Genomic DNA, 26105 nt, shown 5'->3' with positions numbered 1-26105 from the left:
AAAAAAAAAAAAAAAAAGGAAAAAAAGACGTCTCAAACTTTTTAAAAGCTAGTAGGGATTAACATGTCTTTAATAGCCAATAACTATCTGTTTTCTACAACCCATAAATTTAACCAAGGGCAACCAAAGATCTGTGGTTGTTGCTTGCAACACACTTCGCACCATAATAATTAAGCAGTGCTGATTTATTAATCACGGACGACAGCAATGTAGGGTAAAAGTATTTTAAGGCCAAATTTCGTATAACTTGTAGAAAATCTGCAAGTTATTAGACCCTGAATAAGATAGTATGCTTTCTTCCACTCATAAATGAACAAAAATATATAATAAAGATTGATTTCTTAACCACTCCCAACCCATCCATATTCCATATTGTGCATATATACAATACAAAGGCTTCCAAATTAATCTGCCATGCCTTTTCAAATAAACCTAACCATGTATATTTATAGTTACCAATATGGAACTATCTAATCAAGAAATGACCATGTATATGTCCAAGTGTTGTTTTCTTCTTCTAATTAGCTATTATTTGCTTCAATGGTGTTTTACCGTTACCTGTGATTGTGTTGCTCCGGAGGATCCAATCAAATGCTCCTCCGGCAACTCCAACTGCATCATCACTAACTCCCAAGAGTCCTTCCCTGATCGAAGCATCTGCCGGGCAGCTGATGTCGTCTATCCTACCACCGAAGCTGAGCTCATCTCAGCTGTGTCTGCAGCAACAATGATAAAGAGAAAGATGAAGGTATGTACATGTTACAATTACATACGTACCCGTACGTACTCACTTGGTCTATAGTCTCCAACTCGATCTCCATGACCAATATTTTATAAAAAATTTCGGTTGTGAACATGTGATGAAGAATGTTGAAAGGATTGATCAAGCCAAGTATATAGCATAGTTTCAATATGATGCTATTGTGTTCTTCATCATGTGTTATCAGATCATTATAAGGCATATATAAGCTGTCCATGCTAATATATGCACGTTATCTTCTACCTATCACACTGATATATGTATATTATTATTGTTCAATTATACGAGTATTGATTTGTATTAACAGATTTATCTAACCCAAATTGAATCGAACAACAATTAACTTTGATCATTTGTTGATTAAATGAGCAAATGACACCTGGTGTACGGTATTTCCGGGTGTATATAACAAATTCTAATGAAATAATGAAATTTTTATTTTTTGACAAGCATTAGTAAAAAAAAGTGTTTTAAAAAAATCATTAACTTAATTAGCTTGTTAATTAACCCAACATATAATCCATTTGTAGCAACTCTGAATCCGATACACTGATAAGTGATAACCCATACATAGAATAATATCTTATGGGCATTTAATTAGTTTCATCACTGAATAAGTACAAGTAGATAATACCATAAGTAACAGTAATATTATTATTCGAAATACATTCTTTTGCATTATTGTACGGATTACATTATTTAGGATTGTTAAGAATTTATTGTTCTTAATTGGTTCCTTGGACCACAGATTTTTGTTACGTTTTATGCAGTACCTCATTACCTACTCTCGTCGTTAGTTACTTTATCCTAATTAAGAGTTTTTCCAATTCTTGATAAATATAAACTTACAGATTAAAAATTTAAAATGTGTCTTGTACAACTTTTAATAAATTTAAACTTTAGTAGGGTAATTAAGGTACGTTAAACAATGAATTTTAACATTTGAGCTATAAGAATATTACTTTAATCTAATTTATTAGGTAGCAACCAGATATAGTCACAGTGTTCCAAAGTTGGTGTGTCCTGATGGAGAAGACAGTCTAGTCATAAGCACAAAAAAACTGAACGAAGTACTCAAAGTGGACAAGGAGGCTAAAACCATTACAGTGCAAAGCGGCTGATAAAGGAGGCGGCCAAGTACGAGCTAGTGTTGCCCCATACGCCATACTGGTGGGGCCTTACTGTTGGTGGGATGCTCGGAACAGGTGCTCATGGAAGCTCATGGTGGCTGAAAGGAAGCGCAGTGCATGACTATGTTGTGGAACTTAGAATCATTAGTCCAGGCAGGGTTGAAGATGGGTATTATAAGAATCGAACGCTTGAGGAAGGTGATGATGATCTTAATGCAGCTAAAGTCTCACTTGGGGTTCTAGGAGTCATTTCTCAGGTACCATTGAAGCTGATCTTTGAAAGTCAATGCTACTACATATTGCCTATATATGCATCATTAAATAACTTTAATCTAGGACTCATAATTTTTTTTTTTTTTTTTTTTGTGTTTTTATTAAGGTAACGTTCAAATTAGAGTCTCTCTTCAAGAGATCAATTACTTTAGAGGAAACCAATGACGACAGTGGCTTAGGGGAGGAGGCCTTAAATTTTGGCAAAAAACATGAGTTCGGAGACATAACATGGTACCCAAGCCAACACAAAGTAATATATCGTATTGATGATAGAGTTCCCTCCACAACTCCCGGCAATGGTGTCAATAACTATCTCCCTTTCCGGCCAACTGCAGCATCTCCGTTGGTAGCTAGCAGAAAAATAGGTAGTTTATTTTCTACCTGATTCAATCAGAAATATCAATGTATACAATCCTGTAATGTAAGGAGAAAAGCATAGCATCAATTTTTGAAGTAATTTTTTATTTATTGGATACTAGATTTTCCTAATTGTGCTGACTCTGGTAATCTAATTAGCAACTTTCCTAAATACATTTTATATTTAGAGCAGTTGGCAGAAGCTATTAACTATGCTGATCTGAAATGTTTTGGGGGAAAGGCGGTGTCAGCCATACTGAAGGGCATGGCATTCGGACTAACCAACAATGGTACTCATCTTCTTCAACTCATATTCATTATTTTGGAAATTTTTTAGATTGTACAAGTATTTGCAAATAGCATGCACGCTGTAGAAATTTCTGATATTGACTAGCTAAATGCTAAGGCTAATCCAAGTTATACTGATGTTTTATTAGGTAAGTACTTTAAAGGCTACCCTGTAATCGGTTATCAAAATAAGCTTCAAGCAGCAGGAGGATGCTTAACTCCAGGGTCTTGTTTACTCAAATCATATTGCCCGTGGGATCCAAGAATTAACGGCGAATACTTTTTCATCCATGGATTTAGTATAGGAATCTCCAAAGTGAAGAACTTCATTCAAGATGTAAAAAAACTAGTTGAACTAGAGCCAAAATCATTATGCGGCTTAGACATGTACAATGGCATACTAATGAGATATGTTAGCGCCTCTACAGCCTATCTTGGGAAGGACGAAGATGGAATAGACTTTGATATTCCTTCCTATCGAAGCAAAGACCCTATGGCTCCTAGATTGTTCGAGGACATACTCGAGGAAATCGAGCAGATGGCTGTGTTTAAGTACAGGGGAATGCCTCATTGGGGAAAGAATAGAAACGTAGCCTTTGAAGGCGCGATCAAGAAGTACAAAGACGGTGAAAAGTTCTTAGATGTCAAGCAGAGGTGCGATCCCTCGGGTTTGTTTTCAAACGATTGGACAGACCAAGTATTGGGGCTTAAAGAAGGATTGAGCATTTACAAAGAAGGATGTGCACTCGAAGGGCTATGTATATGTTCTGAGGACATCCATTGTTCCCCTAACAAGGGGTACTTTTGTAAACCAGGAAGGGTCTACAAAGAAGCGAAGGTCTGCAGAAAAGTAAAATCTATTGGTATTTTTTGAATGTTAAGTCTAGTCCTAAGCTTGTTACATAGATAAAATTGCACTGAATTCAGTAACCATTACAAGAAATTAGCAATTTTAACAACTGTCTTAACACAGACACGATTCGATGTTCAAACTTTTAGCAAATTTGATTATTTCGTGAAATAAAATTATGTTGGAGGTTGTCATTGTATGAAATGTACTACTAATATAAACAGTGAATTGAATAAGTTCCACATAAACTTTACTGTACATTATATAAATGATTACTCCGTATTTATGAATATTTTATAAAATGCTCGACTAGACATACATGTGGTCATATATATGTACAAGAAATTACACTGCAAGAACAGCTAATTATATTGCATATACAGATATACATATACTCCTAACTATTATCCATTGTGTAAATGAATAAAGTGAAGGGCAAAATAGGAAGAAGAAACTCACGCAGCAGTTTCAGAGATTAGAGAATTCTTGAAGACGTTTCTCCAATTCAACCAATCGGGTAGCCCAATCACTCTTGATGGATACGGGTCGGACCTTATCGTAATCGATTACTTCTTTTTTCCCATTCTTCTCTGCTTTCTTCATTTCACCGGACCCTTTTTTCTTCTGCTGCTTCTTAGTGTTTGCTTTTTTGACGCTTGCTTTCTGCAAAGCCTTCAAAATATCCGACCCGCTTATCTCATTCCCTTTGTTGGGCTTTTCTTGTTGTTGGGTTGGATTCGAACCCGTTGATGGGCCGGAGTTGATGGTGCTGAGTACTGCTTGGCCCAGCCCACCAACGTCCTGTGGGGAGGCGGTGGCGAGGATTGCGGGGTTTTGGTTTCTCCGGCGTAACTGGGCGGTGGAAAGGGATTTCGGCGGTGGTTGTGGAAGTTTCGGAAAGGAAATGAAAGGTGAATATGAAACTGGGGTTGTATTGGTTGGAAGGAAGGTTTGAGGGGAAGTGGTAACCCACATGGTTGTGAATAAACCACGGCCTAGAGATCTCATCGACTTGGCATCATATAATTAAAACCAAAATGTGATGGACTCCACAAATTTGGTGCTTCCAAGTTCCAATTGCTGTGGTTGTACTTCGCCTTCCAACCGATACAGAATTGGAAAACCCATCTCTTTTGACTTTTAATTTACGTCTTGACTTTTGATATTATCTGCAACTTCTATTACTCCATAAAATTTTAATTTGTGATTTATGGTTTCAAAAATATAAAAATACTAGATTAGTCTCGTGCGATGTACGATTTTGACAAATAAATTTGTTATATTGTCACAGTTACAAAGTTATTGCACTAAATTTGGATATTAGTTAATATACTAAATTTTCAAATTTTTAAAAAAATGAATAGTGAAATTGATGACCAAAAAATTATATTGTATAAAAAATAAAAAAATTAAATTGATGACATCACATATATTTTAGGCGAGAAAATTTTCTACCACAACTTGACAAGTGTACAGTTAGGAGAAAGGATGATGTCAACTGTTATTATTTTAGTATTAGTTATAGATTTGATTTTATTTTATTAGATTCAAATATGATTAAAAAAAATAAAATTGTTTTTTTTATTTGTAAGGCTATGTTCAGATGTTCTCTCACCTAACTGAATTTATTTTTTTTTATTTTTTTTTGAAGGGGAACTAAAATTTTATTTGCTGAATTGAAATTACTAATACAACAATTAAATTATCTTTGTTAAACTTAACTTATTTATATTAAGTTATTAACACATTACATCTATTCTTTAAAATTATTGATTTTTAGTGATTAAAACTTATTTTCACTTCATTGATCTTACTTTTAGTAAGGCTTAAAAAGAATGAATGCTTTAATGGTCACCACCCACATTCTAGTACTTCGTATATACAATTATTATTATTATTATTATTATTATTATTATTATTATTATTATTATTATATAGGTAAGAAGAAGGTATGTTATCGGATTAGTGTTTCTTCTTAATTGTTGTGCATTTTTCAATTTTCACCATATGTGATAATTGGCTCATACCAAGCATAGCTTGGTCTAGTGATAAAATTTGTATCTCACAACCTTGAGGTAGTGGGATCAAGCCCCACTAAAGGCACTTTAGGATGGGGATTTCCTTACCTTTCCCTCCACTCCCAAAGTGTCTAGCCTGCTAACCCGGGCTGAAAGGACCTGTGAGAGGTTCCGGCTCGATAGGGTCTTTCTCCTTATTAACCAAAAAAATGTGATAGTTGGCTCATGGGCCATAAGCATTATGGGTTTAGTTCTACTGTTGGGTATCCTCCTTCTATTGAGTACATTAATGGACATAGTTAATAGGATAATAGGACTATAGGAGGCCTAAAGTACAAACATTTTGGGCATAAAAAGAGTATGTAACAGAGACATAAGTTCTAGTCCTAACCAAAAAAGATAAGCAAGAAATCACATATTACAAACATGAAACAGAGTCAATGATGAACAAAAATAGACACAATTTTCCAAAGATACCTAATTAATATTTGCATCTTAATTAATACATTGGTAAAAATATCAATCAGCAAAATTTCAGGAGACCTCCTATAAGTCCTCCTAAAAATCAAATCTAATCAAATTTGATCATTCTACAAACATACAGAACCTCTTCAATAATCTTGAATTCTCAATCCATGTTCTTTCAAAAAAACAGAGAAAATGAAATGAAACAATAAGATTAATTTAATCATCTAGTTAAGTAGGCGAAACAAACTGAGAACTAACTGAAGATAATGGAGAAACTATACTATCAGAAGTTGAGCTACTACTACCATGCCCACAATACCTAAGCTCAAGCGAAACTTGCTTCTCATACACTAGATGCCTGTGAAAATTGTCAATAAACGCCTGAGCATGCTTATCAATATCCAACTCTAAGGGATAACTTGTTGCACGTTGCAGTGTTGGAGGTGAGGAGGTGCTACTAGACCCCTCCGATTGACGACCATTATCTTCTCCTTCAGCATCATAAGCATCATCATCATCTGTATGAGAACCATAATTATGGTCTACAACCACAACCTCTACACAAGCTCTTAATCCTGGACGATCACTGAAGCTGTAGGCTCGCCGATTCCAGTGGCTCGTTCTTGTGATGGCCGGTGCTCGAGCTCGAATCAATGATGCTACTTGCCATGTAGAGCTTGTAAGGAACTTTTTAAGATTCAATAGAAAGGTCAACTTCTTCACGGCCCTTCTTAGACGACCTAGCAACTCCATGCTTATTTTTTCCTTCTTTTGTAATTGATCGTATAATAAGGAATATAATATTTGATTAATTAGGGATGATCAAAATCAAAAACTTTTTTTGGATATATAATGAGATAGCTTATCAAATGAGACTAGTTGTTTGGGTCATTCTTAATATATATGCATTGAAGAACGATGTTGAAAAGGAAGTTGCAACGAAATTTAATTATTTGATGCGTGCCTTGTTGGATTATTAGGGGCTAAGAAATTCGAATATTATTTTCATATAAACAAAAAATTAATCATGGTGAAATTTCATGATTCATCTCACTAGCGTCCACAGGTTGGATTCTATCTGTCTTTCTTGTTGTTGGAACTTAAAAATTGTTGAGTGTGATATATAGTCAATGCTCAAACGTTAACTTACAATGGAAGAAGGAAAAGTGGTAAGTTTGTGGGAGGAAAAGACTAAGTCAAACTTATTCATGCATGAATATACTAATTTATAATCTCAATGTATGAATTAGATCTAGAACTTAAAATTAAGGTGGTATTTTGCTGGGAGAGATATGAGGGAGGTATAAGGCTAAAATTGAGGTTTGAGTAGTCCAAATTTGTATTGGGAGTGTTTTTGTTGAAAGGTATTGGAAGAAAGGTTTGAGTACAAAAGGCTAATTTTAAAATAGTTAACCATGGGAGATTTTTTTTGAAATAAAGGTTTGCTATGTATGATGTAGTTGGAAAAAAAAAAAAAAAAAAAAAAAAAAAAAGAAAGAAAGAAAAAAAGAGCATAGTCAATGCAAAACAGCTAATATAATCAACTAGCAGCTAACAATTCATTCAAATACCAATTAGCTAGCCACCGTTAATTTAAATTTTTTTTTTTACAGGATTATTTCATATTGATATGATCCTCACATTATCACATCTAAAAATATTGAGATTCCTAAATGTGTATACTCTAGACCTCAAGTCATCGTTCTCAATAATTTCTTTTTTTTTTTTTTTTGAAAGGCCGTTCTCAATAATTTCTTGCTAAACTAAACTTAAAATTATTAGGAGTATAATTTATTTACATGGTCCATTATAAAATACGGAGTATTTTGATACAAGATTGTTTACCCACCAACCAACAATTTTAGTTAGTACTCGTACTATAATACTCCGTAGTAAAAGGACAGCAAAAGAATGAACTGATCTGAACCCATTAACATTGGGCCGGACTTTTTCAATGTTGTTTCTTGTCCGTCACTTGTTAATGATTTCACTGATTTGATTTATCACCTTTGAATTTTCTCATTTGATTGATTGCTTCTTCCTTAATTCCCCCATGATTGTCATTTCGGCTTCGAGAGCAAACATTTCTGCATTTCATTAAGTCAACATGACTAAGTCATATCTTACAATATACTAAACCGTGGTTTAATCATTGTTATATTCATTAATGGCATAATTCACAACCCACAAGCTTAATATAACATTAGTTTGTGATGACTAGTGAGCAAGTGGTAGCATATTACTAGTAGTATGCCACAACTTCTCACATATTAGCATACAGGTTCGAAGCTTGATATGTACCCTACTTTTATTATCAATGACGGATCTAGGGGCCCCATGATCCTAAAAAACTATATACAAGTATTTATTTAAGCTGTAAAAAATTAGATGCAAAGCACCTTGGCTAAGTTGGCTCCATTCGTGCTTCATAGCCCAATTAATGCTGGTTTTGAGATCGAAACCAGTAGGTCACGTTATTTTCTTCTTTTTTGTGCCTTCCCCCCCCCCCCCCAATGCTCAACTTTTTCTTTATTTTGTTTTTCTTTCTTTTTTTTAATTGATGGTCCTTTTTGTTAGCTTAAGGATAACATTCTACTTCTTATAATCTTTATTTTTATTCTTTGTTGTAGTAAATTAAAATTAGGATAATTTATGAATAAACTTTAGAGATCGATTGGCCCGGTCTATATTTGATTTATGGATCCGTCATTGTTCATTATCCATGAATCTTATTGATGATCACTCTAAAATAAGGCACCTTATTTTCACTTATTTCAAGTCTAATAAATTTGGATAAGTTCGATTAAGTTAAGATAAGTTCAGATCAGAAAAAATAAGTTCAAATAAATCTGGTAAATTTAGATAAGTGAAAATCAGCTGAATAGAACGCACCCTTAACCTGAATCCAATGTCTTTTTCAATACTTCAACCAGATTATTAACTGAACCCAAACACCTAATGTAATATTTGTAAATATCATTGATAGATTATGCAAATGATTTTGTTATGTAGATAATATCGTATATATTATTTAGTTAGTTTAACCTAGCTTAACCTAGAATACTGATGTATATATTTGAACGTATGATTAATGAGAAAGGCACGATAAATATTCTCATATTCTCTCATGATATTAGATCATATATACATAACATACACGAAATTATCTACGTCACACGATTATTTGCATAATCTATCGATTACAATTGATCAGAATGCATATACAAGCTCACATCAATCATTAGAGTAATAATAAGCCAATGTCCCAATAATGGCAAGGTAAATAATCACAGGAGTGGGCAATGGCCCGATAATTAAAAGAGTAATAATAAGCCAATGGCCCAATATTCGAAATATCATTACCCATTCAACTTACTACCACTAGAAAGAAAAAAAAAATCATTGAATTACTCTGTACTATTGAATTTCAATAGTTACTATTATCAATATTAACATATTTTTTTTGAATCTAACAAGATAGAATTTCACTTTTTATCCGAAATAAACTAATAATTTTCAGTTCATCATACACTTACAAGTGAATAGCTCTTCAAATAATCAAACAAATTACAAATATTTGCACCTCAAACAGACTTGAACTAAAATACTACAAATAAATCCAATAATTAGCCAAAAAAAAATAAAATTCTTGGCCAAACATGCACCCAACACATTACACCACCCTCCAACCCACATGTTTTAACAATTACAACCTAACCAAGATTAAAGCTTAACAGGATACTTATCCAACGAATCAATCCATGGGTTTGTCCTACACTTCCCGACCTCAACCTCCCTCAAAGACTTCCAAACCGCGCTATTACACTTAAATCCCGAACCGAACGCGATTTGCCAAACTCGGTCCCCTCCCTTGACACGACCCTTAGCTTCCGTGTAGGCTAGCTCATACCAAAGGGAACTGCTCGACGTATTCCCGAACCTATGAAGTGTCATTCTAGAAGGTTCCATATGCCAGTTTGTAAGCTGTAAATTCTTCTCAATTTCATCCAACACTGCCCTTCCACCAGCATGAATACAAAAATGATCAAACGCCTTCTTAAAATCTGGTATATAAGGTTTGACTTTGACTTGCTTCAATATTTTCCTTCTAATCAAGGTTGCCAAAAACATAAGCTGTTCGGACCATGGTAACACAAGTGGTCCCAAGGTAGTTATGTTGGTTTTTAGCGCGTCACCCGCAACCGCCATCAACTCGCGTGCAAGTGAGACTCCAACCAGCCCTTTTTCGTCCTCGCGTTGGAACACACAGTTGTAACTGTTGTCGTCCGAACCTTTGTGGGTTCGGACCGTGTGGACCAACTCGTACTTGGCTCGACTACGATCTTTAGCTTTGTTAGATAACAAAACAGCTGCACCACCCATGCGGAAAATACAATTGCACAAAAGCATGGATCGGTCGTTACCAAAATACCAATTTTGTGTAATATTTTCCGTGCTAAAAACCAAGGCATAAGAATTGGGCCGGGCTTTGAGTAAGTGTTTGGCTAGGTCAATGGATATTAGGCCCGCACTACAGCCCATTCCACCTAAATTGTAGGTCTTAATTGATGGCTTTAATTTGTAGTGGTTTACTATCATAGATGAAAGTGATGGTGTAGGGTTGAATAAACTACAGTTTACTATCAAAATATCAATTTCATCCGGTTTAACCCCGGTTTTTTCCAATAGGGCATCAACCGTGTTAAACATTACTGAGTCGGCCTCGGCTCGAGCCTCGGCCATAGACAAATTCGGGGGCTGCGACGTAATTCCTCTTGCGAAATACGTCTCGTCCCCTAATCCGGACCGGGTTGCAATCCTTTCTTGAAAATGAACCATCTCTTCGTTGAAAGCACCCGAATCAACAGTCATCTTAAGGAACGACTCAACTGACATTTTCCTCTCGTCTTCCGGTTTATAACACGCGAAATCAACGAGGTAAATATGTTTGTTTCTCTTGGCCCAGTACACTCCCAACACAACGAGCAATACTACTAAACCTGTCAAACCAGTAGCCGTGTCGAGGAAAACAGCCCGGTTGGTCCAAAGATCAGAAACCCGGTCCATTCTTAGACCGGTAAGCTGAACCAAAGTAGACAATAGCAAAGGTAAAGCCAAAAGGAACACAAAAAACGAAGTGGGTGATTTGAAGGAGTATCCCAAGCCTAACTTGACGTACTTAAGCTTGACAGACTGAAGAAAATCCGGCAACTTTCGACGGATTTTTATGACGATAGACGCTTCGTCTTTGAACGCCATTTCCGCCGTTAATCTCTCCTTATCCATCTCAATGCTCGCCATTTTTTTTATTTTTTGGCTAAACAAAAGAATAACACTCTCTAGCTTTTAGCTTAGCTTATTAGGAGTATATTTTTTATATAACCTAAGGTTTTTAAAAAATGATGGTAGAATGGTTTATAATATAGTCTATATTAATAAAGATAACATAGAGAAAAGGGTGTGAATAAAAGTCTAAGAGAAGATGACCTAAAATTGGAGTTTTGATCAAAATCCCATCAAATGGTAGTTTAAACTTTTACGTCTAGGTGCGGTTGTTAGAATGAAACATGTGAGGAAGAAGCTAAAATGAGACTCTTTTTGTAATTGGAGAATGAAATAATGAAAAAGAAAAAAAAAATAATGAATTGTTTGTTTTGGAGAAGGGTGTGTTTGGTTAGGGTATATATAGAGTGCATTAACAAAGAAATATATGAGCTGCGAGAAAGCTGGATAATTTGAGGGAATTAAATGTGAGTAGTTCATGGAATTGGATAGATAGCTCAACCACCCGAACTGGGAAAAAAGGCCGCATTTGAATAAAGGGGGCATTTTACAAACCTTTATTTTATCTATTGTATTTTATTTATTTTTTTATTTGTAGAAGCTTACTCGTTAAAATAGGTAAGCTACTAAGGTTTATTGACGTACTATAGTTTTGATGTAAAATTAATTAAATATCTTATCTTATATTTTTGTTGTGATAAGAATGTCATTTATTCGGCTTTTCACCACCGTCCTTTTAAATCTCATCTGATTAAGTTTAGATAATTTTTCTTAAAATAAAATAAATAAATAATAAAGAAAATTAAATAAAGAAAAGAAAGACCTTATGCACTATCTACCCACATTTACATCAAAGGAAAATAAATTTATAAGTTTTATTTGCATTTAATTCTGTTCATCAACACAAGTACATTATAGTGAAATATATTTCATACAAAGTGTTTAAACTTGTTTACGCGCTTTACACACCCTGGGAAAAAGAAATGTAGGAAAAAGGAAGCAATTGACTAAGAAGAAGTAGGAACATGGGTAGTGGCCGGACTAGTGGGGTAAAAATAGTAGATTACGTTCAAGTAAGCCTTGAAGTAGGAACAATGATTTTCGATGAGTTTCCTTAGGTTTCTAACTTTCTAATGTGGGTGGTTTTTTGTTCAAAAAAGGAGCAATTTTTAATATGGACCCACGTGGCTTAGCTTGTTGTTGATTTATGTTAAATTAGTTACTATATTTAAAATAATGCTTAGAAGTAGTCTTACTATAAGAAGAATTTGAATATAGTATTAAAAAAGGGTACTCCGTATTGTTTAATCAGTGGGACTCAAAGAATAGGAAGGTTGGTGGGTGGATTATAGGTGACTTAGATTTAATGGAGGAAGAAGAGCATTGAATGGTGGAATTGGGAAGATTTATGGGGTTTTACTTTATTTTGGGACGGCAAATAGGATCCTTTTTGTCTTAAACTCAAATTCCTCGTAATATGTCAAGTAGCTACAATGCAAGCTAAGCTAGGCCATGGAAACGAAGGAGGATAACATACAATGATACAAAATAATTATACGTAAACGAATTTTGCAAAGAATTTTTCAAATGTTGAGATTTCCTTGAGCTCAAAAGCTTTCATGTGATTTTTTACTTATTGTTGTTATCAAGAATTTTTTACTCATTGTTGATAATAGAGGCTAAATGCTATAAGATCCGAAATTCAATTAGGTGGAACAATGCAAGCTTTGCATTTTGCTTGTCAAACCATTAGACAAACACTCATTCTACGCAAAGTCCATTGCTATAAAGAGTCATGAGGGTGGCCATGAAAAATAACACACCCTTAGCGGTCCCCCCTGATCGGCCCTTTAAATACTCAATAACAATTTTTCTATTTTTTCATAAATTATACTGCGAAACGTACTTTATATGTATATGTACTTTATAGGTATATATCAAATTATCAATGCTAGTCAAAAAGACATTAATATATCAATATGGGACATTTTATTTTATCAATTCTACATTGATATTGGTTTTTATTAATTATACATGGAATTCTATCTCACTAAATAACACACCTAATACTTTAAGCAATATATAAATGGTTGAAATATAATCCACTACATACTCCACTGCAAAATTATGTTGATAGTCTATTAGTATCTATTGTTGGTTCATCACATGAAATGAAATCTGCCATGAATTATACAAGTATACTGGTAAGCAGAGGTTGGACCGTTTACACTGTTTGGTTGACCATGCATGTCTATGATCATCATAACTCTTTACGTATGTTGCATTCTTTAATTCTATCGTCTATAAGTGTCTAATTGTCAAGTTGCGAAGATGTCTTAGTCCCAAACTCCCAACTGCCGAGCTTCAATTATCAACGTTTACAGTGCGTACACAATGATCACTAGCTAACTGATAATGCTACAAATCTGTACAAACTATGTAATACTGACATATTGTACTAATTACTAAATTGCTCCTATTTGGAATATCTCGATAAAAAGGTAAAACTTTGGCCAAAAAATTGCTCAATGATACCCTAAAAACATTATTTCAAATAGGGGAGGGGAATCAAATATGCGACCTATTGTATAAAAGCTTTTGTATATACTTATATATGGGCTGGGGTCTACTTAAACATGTTTCGATATCTATTTTTAAAATATTATCTTTTAATAAATTTTTATAATACATAATTATAATCGATGATGAAAGATGTGCACTTAAAATTGTAAAATGACTAATGAGTAGTACAATACATCGAATATATAAGACTGCCATTTCTTCAAAACTCTAAGGGGTGGATAAAGATCAAGAGAAGATTAGAAAGAGTAGAGAATTCAGTATTTGTCCCAAATAAGAAAAATAGAAGAATTGTGTAAATTCATATGCATATTAACCATCCCAAGTCCTTTTTTTTTTTTTTTTTTGAAGGGAACCATCCCAAGTCCTTTCCTAGCTAGTGTATTGTCAGATTGTCACCGTATAATGAATGACACTTGATTAATTAGGATCAGCATATGATGACGTCAATAATAATGTGCTGTGCATTGATTGCGTACGTACATTAAATAATTGAATTATGTGAAGTTTAAGACGTTAAATAAAATCTAGTAATGCTAATTAATAAACTTGGACCTTCCATCTTAAATTGGCAAAGGGCAGACAGATTAGAAGTTAATTAGAAGTTCGTCTTTTCGATCATTAGATGAATTTGTAGCAAAATGTGTGATCATTAGATGAATTTGTAGCGAAATGTGTTGTCGTTGTGGATGAGATTAGACACAACAATCATATGTATGTTCTTGAGCAGTATATTCGATCTAGTGGCACATAAAGGCCAACTGGGCTTATAGTTAGGAAAATTGGTTATAAATCAAGTTGTTAAGAAATGACACACGCAATAATTAACGGAATTGTGTGAGAATTGTTCTCTTACTTTTCTAGCTGGGATGCTCTGAAGTTTGTTCAAGCAACTATAACACCCTGTATTGTATTGGCTGTTTTATGAAAAGGACATGATGATAAATGACTAATTATAAGGGAGAAATAAAGTGAGGTGTTTTTCTTGACCAATATGAACACCCACCTCTTTATTTTGTTTTCAAGGACGATACATATAAAGATACAAAGAAAATATTAGTGAGATTTGGGTCATCGAAATATTTGGCAATATGACTTATCTACATGCAAATTATTTTATTTTTTTGCTTCTTCTTGTCGGATCCACTTAAATTCATACTATTTCGTATTTCATTCACAACCGTATTATTTCTCTAATTTAATAATAAAATAATATATTGATTTCACACGCTACTTCTTCTCAGATGAATATTATGGAGCGGCGAGATAGTGGGAAAGTCAACATATGACCAGATCTCAATTCAAGTTCAGACATTACATACCATCTACTTGTATTGTGTTTGGGACTAGAGAAATCTTTAGATCACTTTCTTCTTTAACTCTCAAGCATTTACGTATATAGAAGATGGGCTAGTTAACCTATAAAGGTGATGAAGGTTCAATATAAGGTATGGTCCTTGTTAACGAAAAAAAGATGTTTCCTTTCACGAAACTTCATTTGACCTTGCACTTGTCTATCTTAATGATTTGGTGGAAAGTCTATGTTTGAATTAAAAATATCTATGATCGTATCTCCTCTCTCGAAAGAATTAAGGTTTTTCAGTTTAATTTTACTAATGGTTGTTGTCTGGTTTGATGTCTAAATTCTTACGTACTAAACTTTTACTTAATTTATTACGCTATCAAGTAGAATTTTGTAACTTGACCTCACTATATATATTCTAAATTTCTAATTTTATTAAGGATCTTGCTAACAGATGCCCCCGAGATGTTAGATAAGTATTTAAAATACTTCCTAAAGTGATATTAATTTGGAAATACATGCCAAAATCACGCGTCGTCGATCGGTGTCATTAATGTTCATTTTAATTTTATATTTCTACTTTTAGTTGTCTTATCCAACGTCCCTGGGACGTGTTAATTTTTGCCTTTATACTCAAAATAGTTTAGGTAAACAAAATATGATAAGAAGTTTTCGTTTGCATCTTTGAAGAAATGAACAGTTTCATAATTGTTATAATCAATAATTAGGTCAAATAAATATTTATATTAAATCCAGTAATTTATTGGTGTATGAAATTATTGTCACTCCACAAATTAAATACGAAACCTCTTATTCGAGCCACCCAAATGATGCGAAAGCTACCATTCATGCACATTGCGCGTATTTATAACAGACTATTACACGTTTAGACCCCGCACCATTTATGTATACACTTTAACCAGCTAATTAATCATTTTGTACGAGAAGTATATAAGCTGAGGTATTTTGCTTGGTGGTTTATTAAAAATATAAAGTTAGTTATATAAATGTAAAAATACAGTAGTAGTTGAGTACATTCACAGCATATCACATGGCATTTCTATTAAAAGTCCATGCGCATCTAAGGAAACAAACTCTTTTATGGTCCAACATGTATCAAAATTTATATTTATTTTATAAGTACGTGACATTGTACTACTGTAATATAAATTTAAGGATAAATTATTGTTCAACAACAGAACCAGGATATATCACCATTAATCGAATGAATCTGAGTCTTTGAGACCATTTAATGACCAAATCCAAATTAGGATTGACATACTTCTCAGTCACAATTTTTGTAAAATGTAAATGAGGGGTTAGGTTCGAAAAGAAGCAAAATTATTAAATTAACTAGAAATAAAATGTAACCTCGCCAATCACCACAACAATTTTTTTTCATGTAGGATACGACTCCTATTCAACGATAGAATTTGAATAATCTCTTCCTACTCCGTATATTTAATGATCAGTTTATAGCTCTATTATCTTCTCTAGGGGTTATTACGGAGTATTAATAAGAGGAGTAGGATACTGAAAAGGAAGCTAAGGAAAGTGAAGAACGATCCATTAATTTATGGAAAGTATGTAGTTCTTAATTAATCCCAAAGTTCTAAAATATAGTATGTGAACAAAATGATCTGAAAGCATCGGAGGAAGCACATGCAAGTATGCAACGAAAAATACATACAACTGATACAAGGATAAGATTGCAAATGCAGTATGTCATAACAATCTAATATGCAATGCAACATATATCTTGCAAAAAATGGATCTACTCGGTTATTAGGAATGTTCTTACGTACTAATATATATATATATGTATATATCATGCTTCTTCACTTGTTAATAGAATAATAGTTACAAACAATATAATTTATAGTATTAAGGAACATAAATACAAGTTTACATGGGAAAGATAAAAATTCTTCAATGATCCTGACTCGTTAAGCGCAGGAAACGCTACAACTTGACTTATGTTGGTACATGGTAATAAAAAAAGCCAGGCTATTTTTGATATCTGAAAACTCCACATTAAAATATCACTTTCTAATTATGAAGTACATGTATTGTATAAATCTTTCAGTTTCTATATTTGATAAGTGGTGCAAATATGTTTCTTTCTAAACTGCAGTGGTGCAGCAGTAGACAACTCAACTAAATAAATTGAAGTGTCCTCAACTACCAAACCATTTACCAGAGTCATTCAATTTAAAGCCTTTAAGACTAATTCACCCAATGGACCATAGAGCGCAAAGCAAGATCTAAAAGATCAAAATTGTCATCAAGCAATTCAATTCTACACGTAGTACTAGCTATTAATTTACTCCATTTAAGTCAAAGTTTTAGAATTATACTATTACTCAGGATATGAGATTAAATCTCGTCTATTTCAATATCATATAAAACTCTTTATGAACAAATTTAGGATAAACGCAAAAATTAGCTAGCTCTAGAAAACATGTGTAAAAAAAAGAAATACAAAACGTTTCATAACACCTAAACAATGCATAATTTTGTCATAGATTTCAAAATCAATATCATTATATAGAAAACATATTGTTTATTTCTTTAATTTTTCCACATATAAAACGGATAGTGTCGCTTTTAAAATCAATACCATTATATAAACTATATAATCTAATTTATACAAGTTTTCCACGAATAAAATGAATTGTTCGACAAAACGGTTCACACAAGATTTTTCCACAAATAAAACGGATAGTATCTTCTATTTTGAATTTCGCGTAGCAATACATTTGCATCCATGGATTAATCTAAGAAACATTCGGTAGAGTCCGTACTATACATCAAATCCTTAGTACCTTTTTGAGCCAACTATCACATGATTGTAATGAAATTGTGGGAATTTTCTGTAAGTCTATCCAATGACAATGATGAGTATCATCACCTTTGAGAACTCATACCTCATTACCTTGTATAAACTGTAGAAATTAAGCTAGGGTAACTAAAAATTTAATCTTCAATGCAAAATTAAATTCCACGTGGATGAATAAAAAGTTTTCTTACATTATAGTGAGTAGTGACTGATAACAAATAATCAACTAACAAGAAACCGATCCAATTAATTATGGATTCAACCAACTTGAACCACTATTATTTGATGGAAGAAAAAATAAAAATCTTTAGTTAACATCAAATAAACGAGCTAATTCAATCAATTCTTAACACAGACACTTAACCAAATCTCGAGGTAAGCTTCATTCGGCCCAAGCAAGATAATGGGCTGTGGTCCTTTTTTTTGTGTTTAAACTGTGACTTTGCCCGTCCTATTCCATTCAATTCATGCTTATCTAATTTTTAGACTTAAAAGTAAGTAAATAAATACACTTAAATTCGTGATTATATATTGGACTATTGCAATTTCATATTTTTTTTTTATTTTATTTTTTTCTTTTGGTGGCTGGTGACTGATGAGGACGAAACCAAGGCCAAAGAAGAAACAAGGCTAAAACAAAATTACAAATAAACTACGAAGTGAAACGGGACATTGCTAAGCACCTACACCTACCCCCTCGTATCCTCTTCTAAAATACTACAGTCTACGGAGTACTAAGAGCTAAAGGTATGTTTTTCCATGGTCTAAATTTTATGAGTTAGAGCCATTACAAGGTTGGCTAGCCAATCAGCCGCACAATTTTCCTCCATATAGATCATAGAACGACATTACAAACTTAGATTAGTTGTAATGTCTTGTTTCTAGAGTATCTTATTGTTAATAGTCTGTTGAGTCTTAGTCTATCATTAGCTTAGTCAGTGTGTATCTTTTAGCTTGTTAACATCTTATACAGACAAAGTGCGCTTAAGAGCATGAAAACATGCTAGATTATCAAGTTGGACCCATAATTTGCTTATCGCATTTCTCTAGCTAGTTCAATATCACCAATAAAAGCCATAATTTCTGCCCAAAAAGCATTACAGGGCTTACAATTTGCAGAAAAAGCCAAGACCATAGTTCCTAAATTTCACATTAGCATGTTTATAAGACAAAGTTTCAACATTATTTATCACCTGAGATAATTGTTTTTCTGGGGGTTGGGGGAAACTGATAATTCTTGAAGCAGTTAATTTGATTAGAATAGGATATTGGCGATATTTGATCAATTACAAAAGTTTTAAAAGAAGTTTAATCCTCCAAGACAAAGTTTGGTCGCCATACAAACGACTTCATCATAGTTCAAATGAGATAACAATTTCATAGATTGGTGCACCACATCGCGCCCCTGGTTCAGTGGGGGGATGGTTAACCACCACATGACAATTGCATACACTAGCGTCTAACATTTACAGCAACCATCCATTTTTTGCATGGATGGCCCCATCTTCCCCCAGCCCCTTCCCTTGAATGAAAGGGTTAATATTGACACATTTCCGAAAAAAAAATATTAATGGCCGAGGGTTGGAGGATCAAGGGTCGATTTCATAACTTTGAATCTTCATCATTTGAATCACTTTTCCAAACGACATCTTTCAGTCCTGATGAGAAATTCTTGAAGAACTGTCATGGAACAAGAACAAATGTACATAGTGTTAGTTCTATGTAAACTACCTCAGGCTAAAAAAATTTATCAGAACTAATAAACACTGAAGTTTAAAAGGAAAGCTGCTTACCTTGTGAAATTCCAATGTATCGCCCCCAGTTTTACGCAACTCCACTACATGAAAAGAAGGCGCTACTTCAAACACCTGAGGTCAAGGAGAATGTAACGTATTAAAGATTGTCCCCAATCGAAGTTGTATTGATCTTTACAAATAGTGATACATAGAGTTGTATACAACAAGCAATAAATATATATCTTAGATCAGATACGAGAGGATACCTCTGTAGCCACAGAAAGGCGTCCCTTCCTTCCACTTGCATGACCTTGCAGCTTCATCTAGAAAGGATAAGAAAGAAGAAAACATATAAATCATGATTAACACAGGTATTGGGGCCAAGCATGCTACATCGAATAGAAACTGATGAAGACAGAATGATATGGCATTCAAAAATAGTCACCTTATAATTTTGCTTACGAACATTAAAGTCTAAAGACTTTGCAGCTTCCTCAATCTTAGACACGATCTCGTTTGCAGGGCACTGGGAAGTAAACCTTGTTTCTCGCTTTACAGTACCCTGTAAGGTAAATTTGAATAACAAAGGGGTTAAGAACGAACTTAGTAAAATATATATAAATTAAAGGAACAACAAATATCAATTATGAAATAACTACTTCGGTTATCAAAGGTTAATAAAAAAAAATTAGCATCCTGAAAGAGATAATGGTGAGACCAATTATAGAAAAGCTTGTCAAATCAGCCAAGGACCTACAGGTAACAGGTGCTCTAATATTTCAGATCCTGAGACAGTATCCTATCATCCCAAATTCCCAATGACATAAAAGTGCAGTGAACATAAAAGTGCAGTGAACCACTTGTAGGCTCATAGCAATTGCTCTAATATTGCAAAGATTGTTTCTGTCTATCAGATTCTTGATTTAAAAGGCTAGCCTTCTACTACGTACAAAGCTGCACACAAATATATATATATAAATTCATGAACAACAATTTAGTCCCTTGTATCCACTAGCAACTCTAATGACATCTAAATTTCCACATCTACCAAAAATACAGTTTACTTCAGAGTTAGTTATGAAGACAAAACTCTGCAAGATTAGTAAGAGAAACATACGGGTTCCCTATTGAAGAGACTGTCAAGACTGAAACCTTGTGACCCAGAAATAAGCTCAAAAGCACTCATTGATACAGGCTTCTCCCGTCTCTCTGTTACAAGATTCTCCTGCAATGAAAATAATACAAATGAGAAACCTATTCAAAATAATACTGCCTTCAGTTCAAAAAGAATGTCACCATGCCATAAAAAGCTCAACATAAAAAGCTGGTTTTATTTCTCCTAATTCTCGTAAAACATTGAATTGATTATAAAATTTAAGTGATCAAAATGGACACAACTAACAAAAAGAATGTTCACAGTTATTGGACTGAATAACATGACTCAAGGAATGTTTGAGTAGTTTGAAGTGGTTTACTCGTTTTCACAAAATGCCACATACTTTAGAATGAGAAGATACAATTTGCTCTTAAACCTCTAGCTAGCATAGCCTCTGTAATCACTATGGAAAAGAAAAGGAGTTTAGCTCTCATCATCAGATCAGAATCCAAATCTAGTATTACAAACATGATGCTCACCTCTGAGTCGTCAAAAGCAGCATCTACATCATCAAGATTCACATCACTTTCCTCTGCAAAACTCGGTGGATGGTAATCCTTTTTAAACCATTCATCTTGCAAAATTTCTGAGATTGTAATTCTCTGCAGATAGACAACATTCTCATTAAAGAGCACCAACTTTGACCAAGTGTGAGTAGATGCACAAGAGTTATTCAATGATGGGATCTTACAGTCAGAGGATTAGGATCAAGAATACGTTTGATAAACTTCCTAGCACCAGAAGAAAACCATGAAGGAGTAACAAAGGTACCATTTTGGATCTGCAGTAGAAAATTAACTCCTGTCAATGATTTTTGTTAATAAGTAGTGCATCAGATGGTAAAAAAATATCCTCAACGCTCACTTTTTTGTACAAATTCATGAGGTTTGGGTCATCAAAGGGCAAGTACCCTGCCATAAGGACAAAGAGAATGATCCCACAAGACCATATATCGGCTGCTGTACCGTCATAGCCTTTATCAGTGAGCACCTGAATGGAAATGCAGGAAATTAGGACATGTAAATTTAACAATAATGGTAGATATAATACTACGAGTGAGTACCTCAGGAGCAACATAATTAGGAGTTCCACAGGTAGTGTGAAGTAGACCATCTTCCTGCAAAATTCCAAAATACTATGTTTAAAAATACTTTCAAAAGACAAGGAAAAAATCAGTTCAGCATTAAGGTATTCAACTGATAAACATAGGTCTTTATAAACATGGAAACCAAGTATTCTTACCCTCACTTGCTGTGAAAATGCACTTAATCCAAAGTCGGCAACTTTTAGAACACCATAGGAATCCAAAAGCAGATTCTCTGGCTGCAAATAAATTTATGTGTGAGATAGGGAGAAGAAGTAACCAATACAGAAGGACAAGTAGGCATGTTAATACTAGACTACATGCAGATGGAATTTTCTCTCACAGAAGGAAAGGAAAAACTATAACCAAAGTAAAAAAGGAGATGAAAAACCTTTAAATCCCTGTGGTATACACCTCTGCTGTGGCAGTAATCCACAGCGTTAATTAGCTGCTGAAAGTACATCCTGGCTTCGTCTTCCCTAAGTCTGCCCTGTTTAGCCTGTACAAGAGTGAGCTTAGATAAGACTTCCTTCTAAAACAGAACAATAGTACATGGCATGATTTCATTCATACAGACAATTGTGTGCAAGAGAAATTCATCATTATAACCTACACCATACTAGGGAAGAAATTTTCATAAAAAGTACTCACAATTAAGTCAAAGAAGCTCGCCTCCATCAACTAGTTCAAGAACAATATAGATCTTTGTTTTGCTTCCCATGACCTGCTCAGAAAGACACAATAAATCACATTCAGACACATGCTATCGTAAGTGCATTCTACACATTGTATTTCATCCTAAAATACGATGGAAAGAAATCAAGGCAACAGCTAGGCAATATGACCTAGTAGTAGTACATTGCAGATTTAACTTCACCAAGACCCAACCAAGAGAATGTCACACAGATCGCCTTTAAACATTGATGATGCAGTACTTATTTGAACCTACTTCACCCTTTTAGTACTTATCTAAGCAAAGAAAGTCCAATTTGACATCTAACCGAAATTACATACAGTAGGTAGGCCGAGAAAGATCAGCTTTTTTTTTTCACAATCCAGGCCATTTGAAGACCAGTGAAGGAGTTAATATCAGACCGAATTTCACCTTTAGACTACCTAATCAACATTGTGCACTACATAATACCTCCGGCCCTTATGCATATTGGATTAGCAGGTGGGAGAGCCGAGTAAAGGTATTGTCTCAGCCTGATTAAATATGAAAATGCATGCCTTTACCAATGTTATTCAATGTTTATCAAGCAAAGGTCTCTTTTATGTAAAAGACTCAAAGGTCTAAACCTGTTACATACTCTTTGTTTTTTAAACTTTTGTTCGGCTTTGAAATGTAAATTCTAATCCTTACCTAAATTTATCCGAACTTAATCTAAGTTCTGAGAAGTTCAATTCAGGGCCTTTCAGGCTAATCAAACCGAATTTCACCTTTAGACTACCTAATCAACATCCGAACTTAATATAAGTTCTGAGAAGTTCAATTCTGAGATTTTTCCGTGTCCTTGTTAAACAAAAGACCAATGTAACACGTATTGATGAAGTTTAAGTAAAAATTGTAACTTTATACGGAATTACTCTATAATTTAAACCATTGAAGAATAGGCAAAGCGATAATTAACAAGAAGTTTAGTACCTCATAAAGTTTAACCACATTAGGATGCTTAATCACCTTCATTGTCGAAATCTCCCTCTTTATCTGATATAAATATACATAACAAAATATTAATTATTGAAAATCATTTGTACAATATAATTATGCTTTATTATGATTACGGAATAATGTTTATAGAATATGCTTCAATTATGCTCATAACAACAACAATGAAAGTGATAGTATAAGAAATCAATGATTATGTACGGTCCGTAGAATACAACTGAAAGTCAAAAATCAAGTCAGAATAAACATCATAAACCAAAATAAAAGGCATCCAAATTAAATTAAAAAGTGAGGATTTTCCAAGAATTACAGAGCATAAAATAATCTTCCAGTCAACTTTAAGAGGTCATCACACCAGAATCATCCCAGATAAATTTTATTTAAAAAAAAAAATTAACTCGTTCCCGGTTGGTAACGACTAACGAGTATCCTCCTAATAAATTAAATAATTTTTAAAAATAAAATTAAAAGCAACCTCGTACGATATTATGTATACTGATATTACACTGTACTGTATTGTTTATTCATGTAGATCAACCAACTCCAAATTAAAATCAAAATTATAAATAAAAAATGTCAAATTTCAATAATCACATATATTTTTTAATAAATAATCGTAATCAACATCATCAAATCATAATTCAATGGTAAAACAAAGAAGAGAAGGAAAAAAACCTGTTCAACCATCTTGTGTTGGAGAAGATGTTCACGACTAAGAATTTTAACAGCTACAAAATCAGAAGTTTTAACATTTTTAGCTAATTTCACCTTCGCAAAGTTTCCCTCACCAAGCGTTTTTCCCAATTCGTATTTACCCACTCGAGTTCGAGTTCCCGGAGTTCTTCTGTTCATTCTCCGCTGATGATATCTTTTTTTATTTTTTTTAATTATTATATTTGTTCTAAATTTCTAATACAAATACAAGCATGTTGTTTCTGTTTTGTAACTTATAACAAAAATAAATAGGAGAGAAATGAATGAGGATATGGAATTTAAAAGAAATAAATAAATGACTTGATCTGGTATGTTATAAGAGGGGTATATCAGGTATGGGTTTGTCTGGGGAAAAATGGGGGAGAAAATGAATGAAATAAATGAAGGAAATTGATAAAGGTCAAATAACAGTAATTGAGAGAGGCCACAAAAATACTACACGGTGTTGACGTGGCACGTGGGACCCACACTCTTAAGTGAGTAACCTCCAAAAGTGGGGTCTTTTGGATTTTCCATCAAGTATTACCAGATGGTCCTTAGTCCTTACTCATTTTTAGACAATCAATTTTGTGTTTGTTAACGACATCCACGTTTAAATTTGTCACATGATGTTATCATACATTCATTATCGTCTCGCTTATCTAATCTATGATTAATCGAGTCTTCGTCTAATTAGGAGAGTGCATAATCGGGTTTATTGTGTGAGCTTATGAGTCTAAATTGTAATTGCAAAATTTTTTTATCAGTTTAATTATGTGATTAGAATATTTAGTTGTTTGAATTTGGAATATATATATATATACACACACACTAAGTAAAATAACTTTAAAAAAAAAAACCCTTAAAGCTAACATCATATATTGTATTGGCGGGAAATTTTTAAATGATAGCTTGACATATGTCCAAAATAGTCGAGGTAAGTGTAGACACCTAAAAATGTCTCCCCAAAATCATACCCGATGATGAATAACCTTTCACCGCCATTATTGGTCGAGTCGAGTATTTAATCTCGGGAGTGGCTTAAAATCCATATTCAATCAAACACAAGCTACAAATCAGTCCAAGTATTTAGTCAAAGCATAGACCAACCCTCATTTCAGCCCAAATCATTTTTAATCCATTTCATTTATTTATTAATTAAGCCCGATTAATAAATATTAAACCCTAAACCTGAAATAGGTCCGGGATAGCTGAAACGGCGCCTAATTATCCCATACCTAATGTAAAATAAAAGATAAAAATAAATTTAGACGAAATTCCATAAAAATCCAGCTGCCGTGCCATGACAATTTCCTTGACCCGGTTTTATCTTTTAACGCGCTTTGACCTTCTAAAATGATAGAATTCACTGCCGAGCCACGTCACAATTACCGTACCACGACAGAATTGTCGTGACACAGCAATGTATACCGTACCGCGGCAGAAATGTCGTGGCACGACAATTTGTTTCTCTGCAGTGCCTCATTTCTAGGGTTCCGGACCTCACCCTTCTCATTTTCTCTATAAACACGAGGCTAATTTCACAGTCTCGGGGCACCAAATAATTCTCTCTTTCTCGTGTATGCTCTAGCCTAAACACTAGCCTCTCCTATTTTCA

The 26105-nt window shown here is 33.8% G+C and overlaps 2 protein-coding genes and 2 pseudogenes across 2 annotated transcripts; 1 reads left to right on the top strand and 3 right to left on the bottom strand.

Moving 5' to 3' along the window:
* The first annotated feature begins 1 nt into the window (after position 1).
* Positions 2–3805, top strand: LOC110731642 (annotated as a pseudogene).
* Positions 3806–3895: 90 nt separating this feature from the next.
* On the bottom strand, positions 3896–4839 carry LOC110731644. The gene has a single exon (XM_021911514.1). The coding sequence runs from the start codon at positions 4664–4666 to the stop codon at positions 4127–4129; it is 540 nt and encodes a 179-aa protein (XP_021767206.1). The 5' UTR covers positions 4667–4839; the 3' UTR covers positions 3896–4126.
* Positions 4840–9627: 4788 nt separating this feature from the next.
* Positions 9628–11817, bottom strand: LOC110731643 (3-ketoacyl-CoA synthase 1-like). Its single transcript, XM_021911513.1, has one exon. It carries the CDS (start codon positions 11443–11445, stop codon positions 9868–9870), a length of 1578 nt encoding a protein of 525 aa, XP_021767205.1. The 5' UTR covers positions 11446–11817; the 3' UTR covers positions 9628–9867.
* Positions 11818–19390: 7573 nt separating this feature from the next.
* Positions 19391–24897, bottom strand: LOC110731640 (annotated as a pseudogene).
* Positions 24898–26105: the final 1208 nt, after the last annotated feature.

This window comes from Chenopodium quinoa, unplaced genomic scaffold (genome assembly GCF_001683475.1).
Source record: "Chenopodium quinoa cultivar QQ74 unplaced genomic scaffold, ASM168347v1, whole genome shotgun sequence".
In the NCBI taxonomy this organism is placed as follows: Eukaryota; Viridiplantae; Streptophyta; class Magnoliopsida; order Caryophyllales; family Amaranthaceae; genus Chenopodium; species Chenopodium quinoa.
The sequence above is the reverse complement of the archived record's forward strand: the minus strand, read 5'-3'. Positions and strand labels throughout refer to the sequence as shown.

What these genes read in the sequence shown, in the direction of transcription:
- LOC110731644 (XM_021911514.1), bottom strand. Translation starts at nt 4,666, where the DNA reads ATGAGATCTCTAGGCCGTGGTTTATTCACAACCATGTGGGTTACCACT.
- LOC110731643 (XM_021911513.1), bottom strand. Translation starts at nt 11,445, where the DNA reads ATGGCGAGCATTGAGATGGATAAGGAGAGATTAACGGCGGAAATGGCG.